Genomic DNA, 22,222 nt, shown 5'->3' with positions numbered 1-22,222 from the left:
AATGTCAACAGGAAACAGCAGCAAAGGACCACCCGATTCAAGGACAGCATGTCTATGTAGCAAATTCCAGCCAGGGCTACATGTAAGACTTAAAATTTTCTCAACTATGGTTCTATAAATCCCAGTTGCGGCTTCTACCTCTTCTTTTTTTGTTGTTTTTAAGATAGGTCTCATGTAGCCCAGTCTGGCCTGAAACTGTCTATGTAGTGAGTATAAAAACAGAATTTTTGATCCTTTTGCCTCTACTCCCCCAATCTTTTGTAGTGCTAGCAACCAAACCCAAAGCTTTGTGTATGCTAGGCAAACATGCCACCAATGGAGCTACACCCCCAGCCTCCTCAGCACAGGGTTTCAGGCCTGTGCAGCTATCCCCACTGCAGCACCATCTTTAAGACACTGAAGCTATTCCTAGTACACACACCACACAGCTGTGTTACTTAGAACAGCGACAATGCATCTTACTGTACACTGGGGATTTGGATGATAAGAAGTTAGTGTGGATTGTCATAACTACTGCAGGGTAAGACATGGACAGAGAGCGGTGCAACTGTGTAGGAAAGAAGAGGACAAGTTCAGGGCCCACCTATAAGTTCTCTCTCTAAAACTAGAAACAAACAAAAATCCTATTTTGTTGCAGCAGTAGATCCCTTTGCTTAAACGCCACCATGCTAATCTGTACTTAGGATGAGCTATGTGATGCTGTGGGCTAAAGTGAAAACCTTAGCTAACTAGGGTAAGACAGCTGTTATGGTTTGTATATGCTTAGCCCAGGGAGTGGCACTGTTGGGAGGTGTATCACTGTGGGTGTGGGCTTAAGAACTTCACCCTAACTGCCTGGAAGTCAGTCTTCCACTAGTAGCCTTCAGATGAAGATGTAGAACTCTCAGCTCTGCCTGCACCATGACTGCCTGGATGCTACCACATGGATGATAATGGACTGAACCTCTGAACCTGTAAGCCAGCCCCCATTAAATGTTGTTCTTGTAAGATCTACCTTGGTCATGGTGTCTGTTCACAGCAGTAAAACCCTAACTAGGACAACAGCTATACTTAAACTGGGGTAAGACAGCCGTCGTTAATGCCGACTTTACAGTTTGCACCTCATCTGACATCAGCAAAGGCAGGGCAGTAGCAGGTAGACAACTCTGTCAGAAGACTTGGGCAGGGGGTGGGGGAGGTAAAGAAAAAACTATCTGTAGTTACAAATCCCAAGAGGTTAATTTCTCACCTACTTTCCTCTACTCTAACAAAGGCATGCTGACCCCTGAATGTGATTAAATCCAATTATCTGGGTGTGGATAGTGTTCAGTGAGGCCAGCTCTCTACTTCCATAATGCTTAAGATTATCTCTGGGGCTAGAGGGTTTGCAACTCAGTAGCAGAACACTTCTCTAGAATGTCAGATTCTCCGGGGTTGATTCCTAGCATCTCAAACAAAACAGAACATTATTTTTAGCACCAAAATGTAAAATCACACTCAACATAAAAGCAATTGAAAATGTCTCAGGTGCATATTCAATTATAACATTTTTTTTATTTTAAAAAAAGGCAAATAAGACTTATGTAGCAAGAATAATTAACAATCTCGAGAACATTCACTACCTAATAAAGGAATGAATAATGTTTAATATAACAAAACCCATGCTGAATTTAAGATTTATCTGGAAAAGATAAAAAAAACCAAACATATAAAAAGATAGGACAGTTTATTTTTAATCAACCAAAAGTGAAGAGTTCTGGACAATATCAATTTCCACTCACCATAATGCTATTGTTATACATTAAATAGAATTACTATCTATACATATGCAAAAATATAAAGTTCTATTTCATACAACAAAACCCTTTTTAGAAACCATTTTAAAATTAAGTAGAACTTCTCAACATCTATGTGAGGTTTAAGTCCTGAAGGTTCCTTTAAAGGTTTTAAGATAAACACTAAACCTAAACACACTGTCCTTTGTCAGTTCAAAAGTAAGCCTACTAAGTACAGGAACAGAAACTGACAGCTTCATCACGTGCTACTTAAATACTATTGTCTAGACATGTCTAAAGTCCTCCATGTCTTCAAGTATGGGAACAGCTCAGACATTCCACAGCACAGCACTACATAGATGGAGTACTTAGGAAAGACTGTGTGGTCATATGGCACAATATTAATGTTTACTCCTTCAATATGTCTTGAAATAAATGACAAGTTCTTGTTTTATTTTTCTTCTAAAAGGTCAAAAAGTTATAATCTACATTTAGATCATCTGATGTGGTAAGACTTACGAGTGTAAAATACAACACCCATATTCTATCATAAAAGTAAAGCTGGTAGCAAACTACAAAGGCCCATCCTACTCGGTGCGCAGGAGCTAGAGCTCATCATGATAGAAATAGTCATCATGGAGCTGTCTGCCATAATCCGTGGCTTCGCTGGTAAGAAACAAGTCTTGGTTTTCCAGAATCTCTTCTTCAGAGAGCTTTTTGTCACTATTCAAATCCATCTCATCAATCAGATGTAGAGCCTTTAAAACAAACCAAACCAAAAGGTGTGCAGAGTAAGTCTTTGTAAGCAAACTGTTCACATTAGTGTATTTGTCAGAACCAGTTAGGTATACGAAAAGCCCATTAATTCCCAACTTTTAAAACGATTACACATGCCACTGAGTCTGTCTACTGCTTCTCTCATTGTTCTCTTACTTAATCTGTACTGCGGTCTGCATCTCTACACAGGGTCAATACAGGGTAGCACAGGGTATAATCCATTTGAACCTCCAAAGGTATGACACAGCTGTCACCCTATGGACTGTGTCTTCCCAAGGGATAATATGAGAGTGTTTCATCATTTAACTGAAAATAAAATACTGTATCCATCTTAGATCATTCCATTTCTCCTTTCTTTGGATCCAGGTTCCAGCTTCCTTTCCTATCTATTACACACAGTATGCGTTGGAATGCTGATACTTACTTCCTCTTGTGCGATGCCCTGGTTATTGGGTACTACCCACGACAACAGCTCTTGGGGATCAAGGCGGCCATCATTATCTTTGTCATAATCATTCACAAATCTGTCCTTTTCAACAAGTATCCATTCTGGGTCTTCATTTGCAGCTTAAGAAAAAAACAAAAACAAAATACAAATATATAAGAATATCACATGAAACTAGTTAACAAGTTTCATATATCTCTAAAATAAAGGAAGTGAATTTAAAGTTTACTATAAAAGGAATCCCAAGAAACAGAACTACTTAACAGAAAAGTCCTGAAATAAGGACAGATAGGTAAAAATTTCCAAAAGTGAAATCTTAGCTAAAAGAACTCAGTTTTTAAAATGTTGCATATTTAATTAGTAATTTTTAAGTGCTACCACATATCAAGTTTTCCAAATTTTAAGTAGTAATATCTATTTTTAATTAAAATTTTGTTGACACAGAGTCTGAGTTCAGACTAGTCTCAAACTCCTTATGTAGCTGAAGATAACTTTGAAGTTCTGATTCTCCTGCCTCCGCAAACTAGGTGCTAGGATTACAGTATGTGCCACCAGGTCTGGTTTGTGCAGTACTAAGGCTAAAAGCCAGGGGGCTCCAGTATGCTTTGAAAACATACATGCCCAGTCCAGGGCAATACCATGTGACTGTTTTCACTCCAGTACAGCCATGTCTTACTGAAGTTTCATTTGTAATAACAAACCAGGAAAACAACTTTAAAACTGCAGTTTTAAAAATTTGTAAGCAACAACTGTGGTAAAGGACAACAGCTTAGAGAAAGGGATTCTCTTTACAGTCAAACTTACTTCATCCAGTCTCTATTATTAAAATACAAACACACACACACATAGTAGACATAGTATTTTATGTCCCTTCTCAAGACCTACACACAACGGCATAGGAGTCTGTTTAAAAAACAATCTTCCTTCCTCTTTGAATTGACAATGGCATTTCTATTTGCTAGAAAAGGAAAAGTTTGAAACGATCCATGGAATAAGAACAAGCAAGGTAGCTCGTGCCAGATAAGCCGTGTCGCTGAGCTGGCCCCTCTTGTCATACAGTTCTGAGTAAGATCGGCTCTTGCCTCAACCCCAACCCACTCTTCCTCCATCACCCTCGGGCAACTTACTTGGATCCCGCCTGTAATCGCCAAGAAATTCTTCCAAACTAACAAACCCATCACCATTTTTGTCATGTTCCTCCAAAGCTTCTTGGATGACGAACTCCTATTACAGGTTCATTCAAAGAAAAGATACTTGTCACAAACACTGTAATCCCACCTTGACCAATCCCATTGCAGAATTTTTTTTTTTTATAAACAATTACTCTGGTTGCTCATACTTACAGGAAACAATTTTTAAATCCCACAACTCAGAAGTAAGAATAAACCCCAAGTATTGATGATTTTAAATGTCACATCTTTATTCTTGTGTTGTAAGAATTCTATTTCACTCCCATAAACACCCTCAGCACTAAGCATTCCCTCCTGCTTTCTGCACATTCTCTTCCCTCTCAAAAATGCCGTCTGAGTCTCATGGGGTCTCCTGCTACACAAAGAACTACAGGAAACTAATGACTGCTTTTCAGGGATAAGCACCCTAACCAGCTATCCAATACAAAGTGGTCATCCCTGAGACACCACACACGCGCGCGCGCGCGCACGTACACACACACACACACACACACACACACACACACACACACACACACACACAGAGCAAAAATGCACTCATGCATACATATACATCTATAACAATAACTCATCAAAGAAAGACGCTTTCCATTTGAGTGATGGGAGCGTATGGAAGGAGCTGGAGGGAGGGTTGTTGGGAGGGAGAAAAGGGAAGAGGAAAAGTAATTTTATTAAAGATGTATATAGGAAAAAGAATGCTGCTTCTGACTATCCCACCCCCGCCCAAAGAACATGACCTTAGACTTCTTGGCACGCAGGGTGGAAACAGCTGCTCTTGATTTCCAGACTCAGTCCCTGCTGCTTCCAAACCTACAGTATTCTCCAGTCTCATCTGTTCCTCACCACATCAAGCTCTCACCAAGCAACCAATCTCCATCCTTCCTTCAGATCTCACGTCTCAGCTCCTCCTTGTCCAAATCCTTGGGTCCGTCTCCTGTACCTTCTGTGATGGGCTCACCCCCAGAGCTTTGCTTTACTTTAGTTACTGCCCTGTCTAGTCTCTAAGCCTCTCACTCCAAACTTTAGAATTTGAACTGTAATGAAAATAAACATAGACTCAAATCTCCAGTCTAGACAAATCCAAGGGCTTCACCTATGATTGTATGAAGCAACGTCAAAACACATATTATTGTTCTTTTAAAAATCCAGTTCTACAAACTTTGCATATAGAAGAGCTCAGGGATCCAAGGACTAGTTTTAGAGAAAGCATATGAGAATCTCATAAAACTAATATTTTGGGTGGTAGGTCCACACACATTTCTTCTGGGATACTGGTACAGTTTATTTATTTATAGACAATATTCTTTTTAAAATTATAAATCATACTTTTAAAAGAGAAGGGAGTTTTTAATCCAACAAAAGTTAAGAATGACTGATCAAAATGATAATTCTTGAAGTCAAGCAATATCTTGGGGAACAGCAGATTTATTTTTAATAATATTGCCATACTTTAAAAGAAGTTTTAGAACTACATGAATGAAAATATTTTAAAGCTAGGCCTAGTAGAACAGGGCTGCAGTCACAGCAGCTTAGGAATCTGAAGCAGGGGCATTGAAAGTTCAAGGCCTGTCCACACTATAAAATGAGTTCAAGGCCAGCTGACACAGTTCATAAGGACCAGGTGAGTAGCATATGCAAAAGCCTATGTTCAATTCCCAGTACCACAAAAATATAACAGAACAAATCTGTTAGAGTAAATTCTAACTTGAATCCATGATAAAAGCCACTTAACTGATCCTATATCCCTGCCTTTTCCCATATCCAGCACACCCTTAGGTAGCATGTGGGGTTAAACAAAATCAAGCAAGGTAAGAAGGCAGGAGTCAGTGAAGCTGCTCTTACTGAGACTCCATACTGCAATCACACATCAGCTCCACCACAGCACTGACAGCACAACCAAGGGGGCTCCATCTGCTGCACCCCACTGTGTCACTTCTACACAAGTGGAAAACTTCAGGGTCCTGTCTCTTAAAACTCAGAAACCAACATTCCTGACCTTGCTATCACAAGGTCTTCAGAGTGTTGATGAAGTGTATTCCACCCCCTGCCAGGCTCCAATTACATAATGCCTGCTATTTAATTGCTCTCCCAACTCCAGTCAACTGTTCCTTGTTCTCTAAAAAGTCAAGGTCCAGTATCCTCTGCCTGCTTTTCTAGAACTCAATTAGCTTGGTCCAGCTTAGCTTTGGCATTTAAATCACACCTAGCACTGGTCTTAAACTAGGTCATGTCCTTTGTGCCAAGTGAGAAATTAGAAACTTCACAATGACAAGCAAAGTGGTACTAATGGCACACAGCCTTGTGCTGAGCTGTGGAGAAAGATGTGCCTGCTTGTTATTCAAGACAGCAGATTCTGGTCATTCCCTACTCAACAAAAAGCTACACCTCTCCATAAAAAACCCTGGAAATAAACCACACAGCTGGAGGCTTGTGCCATACAGCAGACCTTGGTACACATGTACTGTCAGTAACGTTTTCCTATTATGTGAGGGGAAGTAAGGCTTCTCAAGAAGCTTGCTAAAACTCAGGGCTCAACCGTGTTAGGATAATTAAACTAGAACCCAACAAATCAAGGTCAAAGAACTGATCCATCACTTGTTTGTGGTGCTGGGGCCTGCAGCCTGGGGCAGGCTACTGAAGAGCATTCCCAGACTAGTTCTTTAGGTTCTCAGGGGACGAGACAACTTACTATGTGTAACGTTGCAAAAGTATCTCAACACCACTCCCACCCTATAAAAACCAATCAAAATGCAATCTACTCTTTCTCGTAAGTGAGGCTGTAAAGCACACTAGAGTGGATGGCACGGCATCGAAACCTAGAACAAGGTCTGTCTGATAACTACAAGGGGTGAAAGGCCTTAATGGTTCTGCCAGAGGAGGCAGCCACGGAAAGACTGCTGCACGTGCGTACAGATGAGAAGCGGCACCCTTTCTTCCTCCCTCCCACCATCTGGCCATCACCAGAAGCCTCTCTGACTCTGTCTTATGTGGGGAGAGTATTGGAACATTCTGAATCTGTTAAGCTCCACATTCTGTTGTTTTACAACTCATTTGTACCCTTGACACATAGGCTTTAGTCACCCAATAATTGTGTTAAGCTTGTTCCTTACCGTCATATAATCAACTTCTTCAGGGTGCTCAAACGCAATAAACTCCTCGAGACTCAGGCCAGGACCAGAATCCTGGTTAGCTTTTTCAAATCGCTTCTTATCCTTTAGATGAAGCTTTGAAAAAATAAAAATAAAAGAACAAATTTAAGGATCTCAGTACCAGGTCAGCATTAAAAACCACTTTGATAAATACCCATGGCACAGGGTTTAACATACATTTTTATACATTATCTCATTTATCTTTACAACAGCCTTCTGAAAGTAGGAGGAGCTAATCACAAACATCCATTCAAGGCAACATAGAGGCAGAAGCACCAGTCAGACAGATCCTGACTTGGTTCTAACAAGACACTTACTCGGGGTGCATGCAGAATAAGTGCTTGATCTCTGCTTTCTTTTAGAAATTGGGACAAAAGTCTCTAAGAGGCCTGTATGACAGCTGTTACCATGTAACCCTAATAGTACCCCTGAGGTGTACTGAACAGATTGTAAGCGTTATCCAGGGTGGTGGCACACACCAAGAATCCTAGCACTCCAGGTACTGAAGCAGGAGGATCAGGACTCTGAGGCCAGTCTGTGCTAAAAAGTCAGATCCTGTCTCAAAACTAACCAATCAACCAACCAACCAACCAACCCTAAAACAATAAAGTACTAGACTGTTAACAGAACTGAGATTACACACACACTTTCAATTTTTAATATTTCTGGGAATAGCCTTCTGCTCTAAAGAATTTGCATAGAGTAAATCTTTTATAATATCATTATAAGTTTTAGCAATTTTTAATTGTATATGTTCCACCATTGTTAATTTTTCTCAAAAAAGCCTAGTCAGCAGTCATCAACTGCAGCAGGTGGGATTTTACTGACACCCAGTGGAGAGGCCTGTTCCTCCCCTAAAGAGTTTGGTTTTCAAACATCTAGATTCCACAAGTCAGCCATAGTCTCTCAATTACAACAGTTTAAAAAGCCGATTCTCATGGCTGCATTTATGTTTCATAACTTTAAGTATTTTAGATCAAGTAATTTACATTTAATGGTCAGGTTTAACATGGGGAGAATTAGATAAACATGAATTTGAGGTCCTGTGTAGAATCAACTAAGTCTTTTTGGATAAATCACTGTTTAAAACACCATCTGCTTAGATTTCCTTATGATAGAACCCCTCGATTTGGAGAAAAAAAAAGTTTTAGCAGAGTGAGCTAACTTCAACCAAATCTACTATGGAAAGAAAAGCTGAAAGACATAGAAGGAGAAAGCAGGGGAAGGAGAAAAAGGCCAACACTTGGGGGAGGGTCATAGTTCATGGCCATTTCCATTTGGTTGTAATTAAGTAACAGTGCACACTGCTGGGTATATGGTCACATACTTGCAATCCCAGCATTTGGGAGGCTGAGGCAGGAGGATCACATGTTTGAGGACAGCCAGGACTACAGTTTAAGATTATGTCTCTTGAGGCTGGAGAGGTGGCTCATCGGTTAAAAGCACTGGGTGCTCTTCCAGAGAGCCAGAGTTTGGTTTCCAGCACTGGAAGGCCAGCTCACAGCCTTCTTCAACTCCAGTTCCAGGGAGTCCGATGCCCTCTTCTGACCTCTGAGGACACCAAGCATGCACATGGTACACAGACATACATGAGAGCAAAACACCCATACCCACAAATAAAATACTAAAACATCTTTAAGTCTATCAAAAAATTGTCTCATATTAAATGAGTCAATATAGATTTTTTGAATTGTAAATTAAATAAACAACAATAATGAAAATTTCACAATTTTGACCTTCTTATTTTCTTTTTATAAATTTCTTATAGTCTACTAGAGCAGTGATTCTCAGCCTGTGGTAGAGAGCCCTTTGGGTCTGAATGACCCTTTCACAGGGGTCTCATATCAGATATTTACACTATAATTCGTAAGAGTAGCAACAAAATAATTTTACGGTTAGGGGTCACTATAACATGAGGAACTGTATTAGAGGGTTGCAGCATTAGAAAGGTTGAGAACCACTGTACTAAGACAAAATAAAAGAAAGCCATATCAATACTTTCTTTTTATACAGAAATTTATAAAGAACAAAACTGCAATTTTTGGGGTAAACAAGTGTCAGGTTACATGAGGAAATATATAATTTGTGATTCTAGGATAAAACTCTAGGTCTTAAAGTTAGAATTCTGAACTCTGCCAGGTGGCTGCCCAATCTTCAGTTACCCTGCTTAAACTCCTAGCTTGTGGCCTCCATACTACTCAGGAAAACCTTTCCGATATCTCGCAGGTAAAGACGTGGTCACCCTAAGTTGATATTCTTTATGTGGCAACTCATCAAAAATAAAAAGGGAGGCACAATCTGATTTTAGTTTCCTACTAGATTTCAATATAGAGAACTTTACTTTGCACAGTATCTGCTTTTTATGGCTAATTTACTCTCCTCTGATTTTCAGTTTGTAACTCATTCCACATCTTTATAGTTTATTTGTTGAGGCAGGTTCTCACTGTGTAGTCTTGACTGCCTGGAACTCCCAGGGATCTGCCTGCCTCTACTTCCTGAATGCTGGGATTAAAGTCATACACCATCTCGCCTGGACGCTTTATATTTTGGGGAATAATGAACATTTTCTCTGGGTTTGTCTTTACATTATATGCCAAAGTTTGTTATAAGTCATCGAATACAAGTTATAAGTCATCAAATTCTTTAAAAACTTTGACTAGAACAGCTAAAAGACAGTGATATTCCTAGTAAAGTAATAGCCAATTGGGTTTCTATTGGTAAATTTTGCTTTGGGGCTATAGCATTTCCATTTAGATACTCAGACTCATTTAATGAGCTTTTTAAAAGAACTTGTATTTATTAACATATTTATTCTTATGTGTGGGCTTACATGAATGTATGTGTACTACATTAGGGCTGGAGCCCTCAGAGGCCACAAGAGAACTTGGAACTGGAGTTACAGAGCTTTGTGGATGCTGGGAACCCACGCCAGGTCCTCTGAAAAAGCAGTAGATGTTCTTAACTTCTGAGTCATTTCTCCAGCCCTCTAACTCATTCTTAAAAGACAGTCTTAGAGCAACATGTACTGAGCACTCGATGAGGAAAACAGCATTTGAACAAGACATCTTTAAAAAGGACTGTTTGTATTTTCTATTAATGTGTAATATATCTCTTCAAAATGAAGACTTTAATGTCAATGACATCACTCTTATATAAAATTCCTTCTCCAGAATACAGAAACACATATACCTTCTGTGTGTGTTCAGTATGCAGGTGCTTGTGAGCATGGACATATACTTTTTTAAGTGTAAAAATAATTCTTTGGAGTGGTAGAAGGAAGTTAGAGAGGAATGAAGGTAGGAAACAGGCAGGCAATTACACCCTAACTAGTAATTTTAAATATTGTATTTAATGTCTCTGTCCTTTCCTGGCAGGAAGGTCATGGTAGCATATCATGGTTTTAGCAAAGCTCCAGACTCCAATGGTGCTGAGGAGAATGCTCACCAGATCTCATGAGCACTGTCTTCTCCTGAGCACCATCCAGGAGGAAGACTGACCTACAGTCCTATTAGGCTGCTGGAAAATAAAAATTCAAATTAGGAAAAGAGAAGCAAAAAGTGTATCTTCTTACAGATTCAGTCCTACCCTAAAGAGGACGTAGTAAACAAGTATCTAAACACTTTTATTAAATATAAACTTCTGAGAAGTGTACATGTTTCTTCTGTTTGTGAGACAGGGTCTTCTTTTCCCCATTAAATTAAAAACAAACCATGTCTACGGGGTTTTTGTTTGCATGTATGTCAGTGTACTACAGACATGCCTGATGTCCACAGAGGCCAGAAAAGGACATCATAGCCCTGGGACTGGAGTTATAGAAGGCTGAAAGCCATCATATGGTGCTGGGAGTTGAACCCATGTACTCTGAAAGAGCAGCCAGTGGTCTTAACAACTAAGCCACCTCTCAACTCTTCATTAGATTTTTTAAACACAACTTATGTATTGGGGGCATCAAAGCATGTTGGGAGGTCAGAGAAAAACTGTTCAGTTCTCTTCATCCACCATGTGGGTCCTGGAGAGTAAACTCAGGTCCTAAGTCTTGGCAGCAAGCATCACTACCCACTGAGCCATCTCACTGGCCTAGGATAGTCATGCCTTAAACCTGAGATATTCTTGCTTCCATCTCACAAGTACTGCTTCTTTTACAATATTCTTTCAACTAGAGATGAACTACTCAGCATTCCAACAGGTAGTGTATACTGTTCCCCCGCATCATTGTTATCCTCAGCGGGGATTATACTACTCTTAGAGATGAGGCAATTGAGGCCAAGGAGGTTTAGCAACTGTTAAGTGGTAGGGTTGGGTGTAAAGCCAGGCAGACTGGCTTGTAGGCTAGAAACCTTAACCTGCACACTGGTGACATATGTACAGCTTAAGAGTAATTATTAGAGTGCTGGTACACTCTGTAATCCTAGCACTCAAAGGCAGAGGGGGTGGAGCTCTGTGAGTTTGAGGAAGAGTGGTCTACATGGGGAGTCCTGGGACAGCAAAAGCTACACAGTAAGACTGTCTCAAACAACCAAACAAAACCCAAATCATTAGCAGACTAATAAGCTATAGTAATAGCTTATATGGTTTACTCAGCCAGTGAAATTCTAAAATAAGTACCACATATAGTGAGAAATGATAACCATTATACAAGTAAGAGGCACATATGCAAATGAAGCAGAAAGGCTCAACTTGTATCTCCAAGCACCTCAACTTATTCTGGGGCATATCATTTACAACAAGTTTTTTTTTTTTAATTCTTTTTTACATTAAAAAATCCTTTAAAATGCTTTTGGAATATTAATTTCTCAAGCATATAGTCACTTACATTGATATACTTTTGGTTAAACAGACTTACTAGAAGTCTTGAAAAGTTCTTTCTGAAAGCTCAATAAAAACAACTCTTGTCACTTGGCAGTGGCAGCACTTTGGGAGGCAGAGGCAGGTTCTTGGAGTTTGAGGCCAGCCTGGTCTGTAGAGTGAGTTCTAGGACAGTCAGGACTACACAGAAAAAACCTGTCTTGAAAACAACAGCAACAAAAGTTCTTCTTATTTCTGCTTAAACTGCATATTCGCTTAAACAAATTAAAACCCAACACTCAACAGACTGTACACTGGATCTTCAGAAGTGAGTCATGATAAATAACATAGCACTATGGAAAACTATATTGCAGTCCCTTCACAAAACTAAAACCAGGTGATCCAACAATCTCACTTCTGAGAATGTACCCAAGATAATCAAAAGCCAGATCCAAAAGAGAGACTTGTACACCACACTTATAATAGGATTAAAAAGAAAAAAAAAAAAGAGGACATGAAGTTGGGAAGAAGGTAAATATAGGTGGACAGTCAAAACACACTGTTTAAATGTATGAAAATTTCAAAGAACAATGAAAAAGAAAGAACCCAAGAAGACAAACAAAACATGGCAGGTAGACACATCCCCCCACCTACCCACCACAGTACCTGGTCTTTTGTTGTTGTTGTTTTCTACACAAGCTTTCTCTGAGTAACCCTGGCTGTGTAACTCATTCTGTAGACTAGCCTGGCCTCAAACTCAGAGACCTGCCTCTTTCTGCTTCCCAAGTGCTGGGATTAAAGGCCTGTATCACCACTGCCTGGCAGGTATCTGGTCTTTTTAGAATATGCTTTCTGGGTAGAGAATTTTGACTTATGCTAACATATGGATAAATTTTGAGGACATTATGTTAAGTGAAGTAAAGTAGTCATAAAGAAGACAAACATGATTTTCCTTACACCAAGTACCTGGAATAGGTGAATTTATAGATGGTGGAATGGTGGGACAGGGAGTTATTGTTATTGTTTAATGGGTACAATGGGTACAGAATTCAGTTTTGCCAAATAAAGAGTTTGATCAACTGGTTGAACAAGATGAACAGCATAGCACTATTTAAAACTCTTTCAAATGGTTGAAGTGGGCTGGGAAATAGCTCATAGTGGAGTGCCTGTCTACCATGCACAAAACCCTGAATTCAATATCCAGTACCATTTTTTAAAAATGCAAAATGGTAAATGTAAGAGGTGTGGCTCAGTGGGTAAAGGGCTTGCTCACACATGTGAGGACCTGGGTTCAGTTCCCCAGCATCCAGTCATGTAGGAAATGCTCGTCTGTGATCAGAGCACTTTTTACTGCACAGTGCAACTTGAGAAGCTAAAGAGCCATAGACTATGCAGTGAACAAGAGACTCCGTCTCAAAGATGGTGCAAGACAGACACCCAAGGATGCTCTCTGACTGCTACAAGTGCCCAAGTAGGAATACACACAACAAAATAAATAATGAAAAATGTTATAGTTATTTTGCTACAATTAAATTTTTATTTCATTTTTTAAAGCATGGAATTATCCCATATGATATTAAACTGATTGTTAAATTAAAAATGCACTTAAGGAACAACTCTGGAAATGAAAAGGGAAACAGATGCAGGGATAACTTAGGTCTAGAGTTAAGAGTCCTATGGCTGGCTAAAAGGAAGCCACTGAAACCCCCGCTGGAGTGGAACCAGTGACTGCCCAATGACAAGCAACAGTCTAGGACCACAGGCCTTCCTGTGCTCACTGGAACAGGACAGAGAAGGATGTGCAAAAGGAACAGTGTGGGCTCACCTGTCTGAAGGACTCCTCTTCCGTGTCATCCAGAGCAGTGTTCTCGTCAAAGTCAATCACGCGGTCATACATCTGGATGTTGTACTCATCCCACGTCACGGTGCCGTCACTGTTCTTATCGTATTCGACAAACTGCTGTTTGGCTTCTTGCATAGCGTAATGCTTAAAAGACATCTGAATCCACTGACTTAGTTCATCTATGAGAATTTCCAAGAACACAAGCATGTTCACAAGAATGCCGATCTGAGTGAGGCTTTCTAACTGTGCTTTAAAAAAAAAGTAATCTTACTGTTTGAAAAACCTGGAAACTGGTGTAATAGTATTGATAAAAATAAGGAGGTGGGGAGAGCTTGCGGAATGCAAGGATGTTGGAATTAATTATGTTTCTTAAGAAGCATAGGTATCTGAATGGCTATTTATCTTACTATGCTTTAAAAATAGTATTTATAAAAAGTTAAAGTTTTTCTTTAACTTATGAGTTGTGCATATATATTTTATACACACGGTGTGTGCTTTTATTTATTTATTTATTCATTCATTTATTTATGAGACGAGGTCTTGCTATATGTACCTGGATTGGCCTAGAACTTACTACATAGACCAGACTGGCCTCAAACTCAGAATCCTCTTGCCTCTGCCTTCCAAGTGTTGGGACTGATTACAGCTGGGTCCATCCCACCTTAATCAAGATATGTTAGTAGGCATGGTTTAAACTGTGAACAGTAGTCAAGCCCCTGATGGCAGAGAAATGCTATTCTGGTATAGTTTCTTTAAGCATCATAGTATGTGGAAGAAATTTTAACAAAGAGCAATGATAGTTTCTGCCTTTCTTCTATAACTACCGGCATTACCTGCTGCCTGAAAGCATGGCGAACGAGTTTAAAAGTTTCAAACACCCCTTTTCAGATGAATGGCTTCTTCATACAGGCGACTATTACACTGCATTATTGAAAAGGGGTGAGGCAGTTACAACAACTATTTGCAGGAAGAGCGCGAGTGTACAGCACTTGGTTTAAAGGTAATTCACTAGCGCTAAAGACGTCTTCTCTGCGGGCTTGTAAGGGAGGTACAGACACACACAGACTCCAAAACCCTAAGATTCACTAAGCAACCACCCACTGAACCAATTCATAGTCATCACTACTTCAGTTACTAAAACTGAGGCTCAGAAAGGCCCACGGTTTTCTAGCTCACTGCTTTTGACTTCAGAGCTTTGACGATGTTGTTTTGTTACCACTTAAGAACTTCTACTGTTTTTAACGTTGTGGGTCTCTCCCTATTGCCCAAGCTGGACTTCACTCCTTGGTTTAAGTTTGCCTCAGGGCCTTTGGGCCCAGCTTTAGACTCCCAGCCCTGGCCCTCAAAACTCAAATCAGTCAAGTTCTCTGAAGGGTCCTCAAGAGGTTTGTGTTTCCTTAAGTGGCTTGAGTCTTTCTTCTACCTTGCAGGACATACAGGAGCGCAGTAGAAAACAGAATGCAACAGGGACCAGCAGCGCCGGCTCACACTGCGGCTTGGCCCTAAACGATAGTTTACCTTTCAAGTTCTTTGCCTATCAAATGAAGATCAGACTATTTAAGCACATCTAGTTCCCAACAAGTACCAAGGTCTTCTAGATCAACTCTGTTGGTAAAAAAATGACAGACCTACATCCTTTAGAAGTTTCATTATGGCTTAACAGGAACTACCCTGAGGGCACCAGTGTGATTATTTATTGACAGCATACACTGTATGCTCTTCCCTCTTCCGTAACTTCATTATCTGGATGCTGAACAGCATTTAAAGGAAGGATACCGAAAGCAGCTTGTTGTCACAACGACAAATTTCTGAACCTTCAAAAGATCAACCAGGAACGCCTGATAGTAAAGATGGAATAAGGAGAGATTCAATACTCACTTGAATCAAACGGGGAGGGGACATTGTCAGTGATTTATTTAGAGCATTCTTTTATACTCTGTATGTTCTATTTCCTAAGAACATACCTAAGAGCCCTCCTCTGTTGTTTGTTTTGAATGAAGAACAGTAAAAACTGAATTAAGACTAAGAGCTGAATTTCCACTCCTGGGTTTGCCATTTATTTGAAAATAAGGTTTTCCCTCCTGTACACTACTTTCTTCATCTCTATAGAGCTGGTTCTAAGGCCCCATCAGCACCAACATTTTTTCAAAAATGTTGCAATATAATTCACATGCGATAGGCTGTCTTCCATTTGCTCACTGTTATAATAAACTAATAAAGGCAGATTCTTTAACTTCTACATACCGAAGGAGCACTGTATCGTGTGACATGCTAAGAAGGGTTTGGGCAAACGTCTCTAAAATGAACCATACTATGGACAATGAGAAAAGTGAAGAAGAGGAAGTCTCAAGGTAAGACTGGCAAACTGATCCTCTTGAGGCCAGCAATGTTTACATACCACTGGAGAAAGCACTTATTGTACTCAGCCCACCTTCCAGACCTATTCTCCATATCACAGTACTTTTAGCTTGTTGGGACCCTAGCCATATGCTAGAATTCAACAGACAACAATTTTAAAATGTACATTAATTTCCTACAAAGGGCTTTCTCCATTGTGGGTCGTGCAAGAGGGTCCTTACTTTCTGTGAGAAAGCCATCAGAGTCCGAGTCAATTTTCTTTATGATGGACTGCAATCGTCTTTGCTGCTCTTCGTGGCCAAGTTTAACATACTCATCGACGTCTTCCTTTGGGGAGGGAAACCACACACAGGAGAATCAAGCATTACAATCAGTGGGGCGTAATGGTGGAGGGAAATAAGTTACCACATGCCTCATTGGCTCCGATGGTTTCAGGATAACCCACACTTCTCTTCGATACGCCCCCACTAGCACTCTAAGTGATCCTGTCCCTGGTTTCAGGAATAGAAGGAATCTAATTCTGGGACTGCAACAGTATCACCAGCTTTACAGGCCTCAGGGTCTCCTAGAGCTCAAGCGGAGCTCCGCCCGGCCCCCATTGTCAGGCCGCTCCTGCTAAGGCCTCTCCTGGTCGTCCCGCTTTGTCACAGGACAAAGCCCATGGCGATGCGGAACCCAGCCTGGCATCCTCACCTGGACACCTAGCAGCGCTTCGCGGTCGTAGTCCGCCCGGTGCTCGCCCTGCGGGTAATGCAGCTCCTCCGCCTTGCTGGCGCCGGCCACCGCGGCGTACAGCAGCAGCAGCAGCCCCAGCGCCGCGGGCCTTGGGCCCAGCCGCATCGCGCCCGCCCGGCGAGGACACGGAAAGCCGCGAGGAGGGAGGCAGGCGGAGCCCGGGCTTGGCAGCCTAGCTTCACCGACGGCCACAGAGGGGCGGCGCTGCATGTGGGGGGCGGGGAGGCGTCAGCGGTGGCGGAGGCCGCGGGGGGAACGACAATCCCAGTCTGAAGTCTACCGACTACTGCGTTGCCGAGGCCCGCCAGGCCCTACTTTATATGGCTGTGGGGTGGGGGCGGGTCCAGAGTGGTATACCTGTTGCTGATTGGTCCGTGATGCCCTGGGGGCGGGACCCTGATGTTACCTCCTACGAGAATCGGCAGGCATGCCAGCTGCCGGGGCCGCGAGACCCCTGCGGGCCCCTTCGGCTTTGCCGCCATCCCTTTGGGAAGATAGCCCCAATTCACCAGCGCTTTGCTTTTTTCCTTTCAGTCTCATTCCTAACAGGAAGTTCCTTGACCATTCCGTGCGTCCGTCCTGGCTTCTATCAGTGGATGAGAGAGCCTGGAGATTTTGGTGTAAAACAATATAGAATTGTATCTTAAAAAAAAAAAACAAAACAAAACAAACCAAAAATTCTTTGCCAGAGGAACAGACCAGCAGTGTCCATTTCCCAAGCTTCAGTGTGCCTTAGTTAATTCTCCCCACTGCAGAAAGTACAGTATCGGGAATCGCAGCCAGATGTTTGCATCTGATGTTCAATTTATATGACCTGGTTAAATTATTTGGGCCTTGGATAACCTCTTTGTGCTTTTATAAAATAGACATATTTTTTTTTAAACAGGAGACATTTAAATAGTTGCAAAGCGCAAATTAAATAATGTAATGCCTTTAAAATAGTAACTGGTATATACTGTGAAGTGTTTGATAAATGTATGTTTTCATCCACGGGAGAAGAAAAACAAGGGATAGTTGTACAGCAAGTGGTTTTATGGATGAATTAGTGCACACGTGGTTTGTTTTTTCCATGCCCGTTTTAGGTCTATGTCGTTTCTTCACCTCAGCCTGTGCACAGTAAGCCCAGAGACATTGTATGTTGTAACTTGAACTGTTTTGTTTACAGGTCTTTTCAGAAGAAGAAATGCTTGGTTTTGTTTGTTTTCTTTTTATGATTTTATTTGTTTGTTTTGAAAGAGGGGTTGTCTTTCACATCTCATAGCCATTGGATTGGGTGTGGGAATCCTGTTCCAAACTGAAAACTGTGTGGGTATGAATTACAGAAATTTCTTGGGCCAGACTGGAATCTTATGTTTGCCCAGAAAATCATTCAAAGGTTTTTTAGAGCAAAGATAAATACCGGTGTAGAACAGCATTTTAAATACCAGAGCAGGGTGTAAATACAAGCAACACTTCAGATTCAGCTTCAGTGGAGGGAGAAAACATTCATTTTTTTGGGTCATATTATGTTATATTTCAGTTCTGGGTTTTGAGGTAGTCTGAAAAATAAGATATTTTTACTTAAAGTATGGAACTTGGTTTTTGGACAGATTGTTCTCAAGGAAAAGGTAAATTCTGACAGGTTTTTACAGAAAAGGTAATTTCTGATTAATTCAGTCAGGAGGGGTTGGATACAAAGTTTTGGAGAGGTTCTTTTAAACTCAGGGACTCTGCAGTTGGAGATGTGTGGGGGCAGGGAGCTAATGGAATTTTAAATGGTTGTGAGGTATCAGTATAAATGAACATTAGAAAACTTAGGTTCTGTTTTCTTTTAGCTACTTTCTTTCTTATTTACTATTTTTCTTTCTTTTTTTCCCCTCTCCCTCTGTAGGAAAGAGACTAAGTTAAAGTTAACCCGGGAGACCTCATCTTGAGATCTTTGGGGCTCGGAACAGGATTCAGGTGCAGATCCCATACGATGGTGGTGTGCGTGTGTGTTTCTGGGTGCAAACTCTCAGGCTTTGCTTTCATCAGGGTTTCAAAAGGATCCAGGCAGAATAAAACGTTAAAGACTCCTGCAGAAAGCCCAGGCAACTCTATGCCTCTTAGATCCATAAATCCGTGTTTTTGACATTTGTTTAGAAACAAAATACGTTAAAAATGTACGTTCAAGAGATGTCAAGCTAATTTCTTGTCATTTGCATGTAATTACTTCTCTTTAGAGATAAAATATATGTTAAGTAGGCAGCCTGTTAAAAACCACGAAAACACAGAAATTAGTCTTCAGTATCCTTTCATTTACTTTTTTTATTAGGATGTATTTATGTACTATAAACTACACAAATATTACGGATACAGCTTAGTGAATTTCTTTCTCTTTTTTCTTCAAGATGGTGAGGCAATCTGGCCTTCAAACTCATGGCAAGTCTCTTTCTTGTCTCAGCCTCTCAAGAGGTGGGATTGCAGGTATGACTCACCACCGTTCCTGGCAAGTCAATTTTCTTTTTCTTTTTTGAGGTGTATGTACACTTGTGAAATCTGTCCGGCACCGAGTCTCTCTCTTCCCAAAATATCTACACCCGGAGACACATCCGCAATCTCAGCTAACTGAGGCTGAGGAACCTTCAAGTTCAAGAACAGCCTGGGCAACACAGAGACATCTCCTCTGACAGCAGCAGAATAGAGAAGGATGGGGAATGTGTAGTTCTGGCCTGGCTCACCATGGAGAGATGGTCCCTGTTCCTGAACGTTATACAGAGGGCATCTTACACATGTAAAGTATTTTGCCTTGCTAGCAGGCAGGATGATGTCATAGAAAGTTCACAGAGGAAAGTGGAATGGAGAGAGAGCCAGGAGGAGTAGGTGAGTGGGTTTGAATGGATGGAAGGGAAAGGAGAAATGTAATTTACATTATAGTCTCAAAAATAAATAAGGTAGAAAAGAGAAATATCACAGATGACTTTGGAATCAAACCCAACATCCACTCTCTAGCATTGCTGCATACAACTCCACTTAACAACCCACCGCGGCCGGTGCTACTGTTAGTGAAGAACACATTGACTAGTTTTTCTGAGGTTTCTGGACCACGGGAGGTTCAACCTTTGTCTTTCTTTCTTCTAGAACAGCTCTGTCTTCTAGACCCTATACATGTTTCCTAAGGAAACCCTCCACTTCCTGGGATGCAAAATTGTTGGCCTCTTCAGGCCTCTTCTATTTTATGTTTAACACATTTCTCTGCTATGGCACTGAGCAGTTTATTGTGACCATCAACGTGACTGAAAAGCTCTGGGAAGCCTGAGGTCAGAAACTGTGATTTCTCTAAAAAGTTTTACCAGTAAGAGAAGTTCTCTACATTTTTGTGAATGAGTGAGTCTGGATCTATTGACATTGTTTTAGAAATGGGTACTAGAGTTAACTATACAATTCAGAAAAAATACATTTGTGGATTTCTTACTTCTTGAGTTTAATACGCTGTGCTTTTACAAGAAAGTGTGGTTTCTAAAACAAAGCAACAGGCACCGGACATGTGGCGTGTACACTTCTTATGTTTATGGGGGGGGGGGGGGCTTTCCGCCAGAATGGATGAGATTTGGCACAATAAACAAGTTAAGCAGAAAAGCCAACAAACTCAGTAGGTTTACAACTCTACACAGATGAAACACACAAAGAACAAAGGGACAGAGCTGGTGCAGGGAATGGGCGAGCAACTTAGACTGAGTGGTCACACAATTAGGGGAATTTTCTTGGTTGTTAAGTCTTTTGTCAGTCTTTGGAGAGGAGATGTGAGAATTCCAGGGCTCTGGTGGAGTCACAGAGGATGACAGAAAAATACTTAAGTGGTAGGTGTATATGATACTCAGAAATTAGGTTCATTTCTAAGGAGTATCTAAAGGGGTATAAGTACCCATAAAATCACAATAACCCATTAGAAATGCTTCAAAGAAACTCAAAGCGACTGTTTTGCACTAAAGAATATTTCCCCCAAATTAAACACAGATCTGTCCCAATAGTCAAATGTAACGATAGCTTCCTCCCCTGTTTCCGGCAATTCACATTTATGGTCCTCTGTCTCTCTCACCGGTCCATCTTTGGCTCTAAAGTCAGTAGTTATTAGACAGAGTATCTTCCCCAACTTGTTTCCTATATATATCTATAGGGTGTCCACACATCCCAGCAGACCTGATATTATTAATCATGCACCCTACACACTCAAAAATAGCTCAGAAGGCACAGTATTTGGAAGAAGATAAATTGTATGGTAGTTTTAATTGTGAGCCTAGCTCCCTGTCTAGCTCCCTCCCTAGGCTCCTCCCTTAAGCCTTATGCTTTTATTGAGCCTCAAGAGTCCTAACCTACCGCTTGTAAACACGGGTGCTTGAAGCTTCAGTTAAGCAAATTAGCAAGAAAAATATAGCAGATGAAGAAGGGGGTAAAGGTTGGCTAAAGATGGCAATAGGAGAACGAAGGAAACAAAGGGATACAATGTAGCTCAAGCAAGAACTCTCATCCTCATTAGTAATCACTAGTCACACTTGATATGTAACTAACCAGAGTTTGCTGTGTATAGCGTGCGTGCATGCATGTGCATGTTTGTGTGTGCATGTTCGTGTGTGTGTGTGTGTGTGTGTGTGTGTGTGTGTGTGTGTTCCATTTATTTCTTGTAGTTCTGGAACAAGATCAGTCTAAGATTAAGGTACTAGCAGAATTAGTATCCGGGGAGGATTACTCTGCTTCCAAGATGGCAGGATCCCCGAGAGCCCTGCATGCCAAGTCCTCACAGGTATACAACAGCATTCACAGGGAAAACCTCATGATTCAGTACCTCCTAAAGGTCCCACCTTTTTAAACACAGTGTTGCTTAGGAAATTACGTTTCAACATGAATTTGGGACGGGGAGGGACATAGAAGTTATTTCAGACAGATATACCTCGTACTAAAATAGATCACAGAGGTTGAGACCTGGATGCCAGGAAGTTAGTATTTCATGCTGGCGACCATGGAGCAGACGGACCTAAGACACACTCTCCAGATTCTCAGTAAATGTCCACATTTCTTTTAAAAACAGTTTTTACTTATCCTTTGAGGATTTCATACATGCACCTTACGTATTTTGATCGTACTCATTCCCCGTTAGCTTATGTCCTTCCCACTTCCTACCGACCTCCTTTTTCCCAGGGCAGTCCTAGTCCTCCTCCTTCCATGTCTTC

The 22,222-nt window shown here is 41.0% G+C and overlaps 1 protein-coding gene across 1 annotated transcript; it reads right to left on the bottom strand.

The window, feature by feature from the left end:
• Positions 1-1,560: 1,560 nt before the first annotated feature.
• RCN2 (reticulocalbin 2) lies at positions 1,561-17,314 on the bottom strand. The gene is made up of 7 exons (XM_080929769.1): positions 16,995-17,314; positions 16,523-16,628; positions 13,926-14,122; positions 7,277-7,390; positions 4,104-4,200; positions 2,956-3,098; positions 1,561-2,512 (listed from the first exon to the last, which is right to left on the bottom strand). Exons 1-7 carry the CDS (start codon positions 17,244-17,246, stop codon positions 2,360-2,362), a joined length of 1,062 nt encoding a protein of 353 aa, XP_080785895.1. The 5' UTR covers positions 17,247-17,314; the 3' UTR covers positions 1,561-2,359.
• Positions 17,315-22,222: the final 4,908 nt, after the last annotated feature.

Source organism: Micromys minutus (assembly GCF_963924665.1).
Source record: "Micromys minutus genome assembly, chromosome: 16".
Lineage (NCBI taxonomy): Eukaryota > Metazoa > Chordata > Mammalia > Rodentia > Muridae > Micromys > Micromys minutus.
Note: the sequence above shows the minus strand (reverse complement) of the source record. Positions and strands in the feature narration are given on the sequence as shown.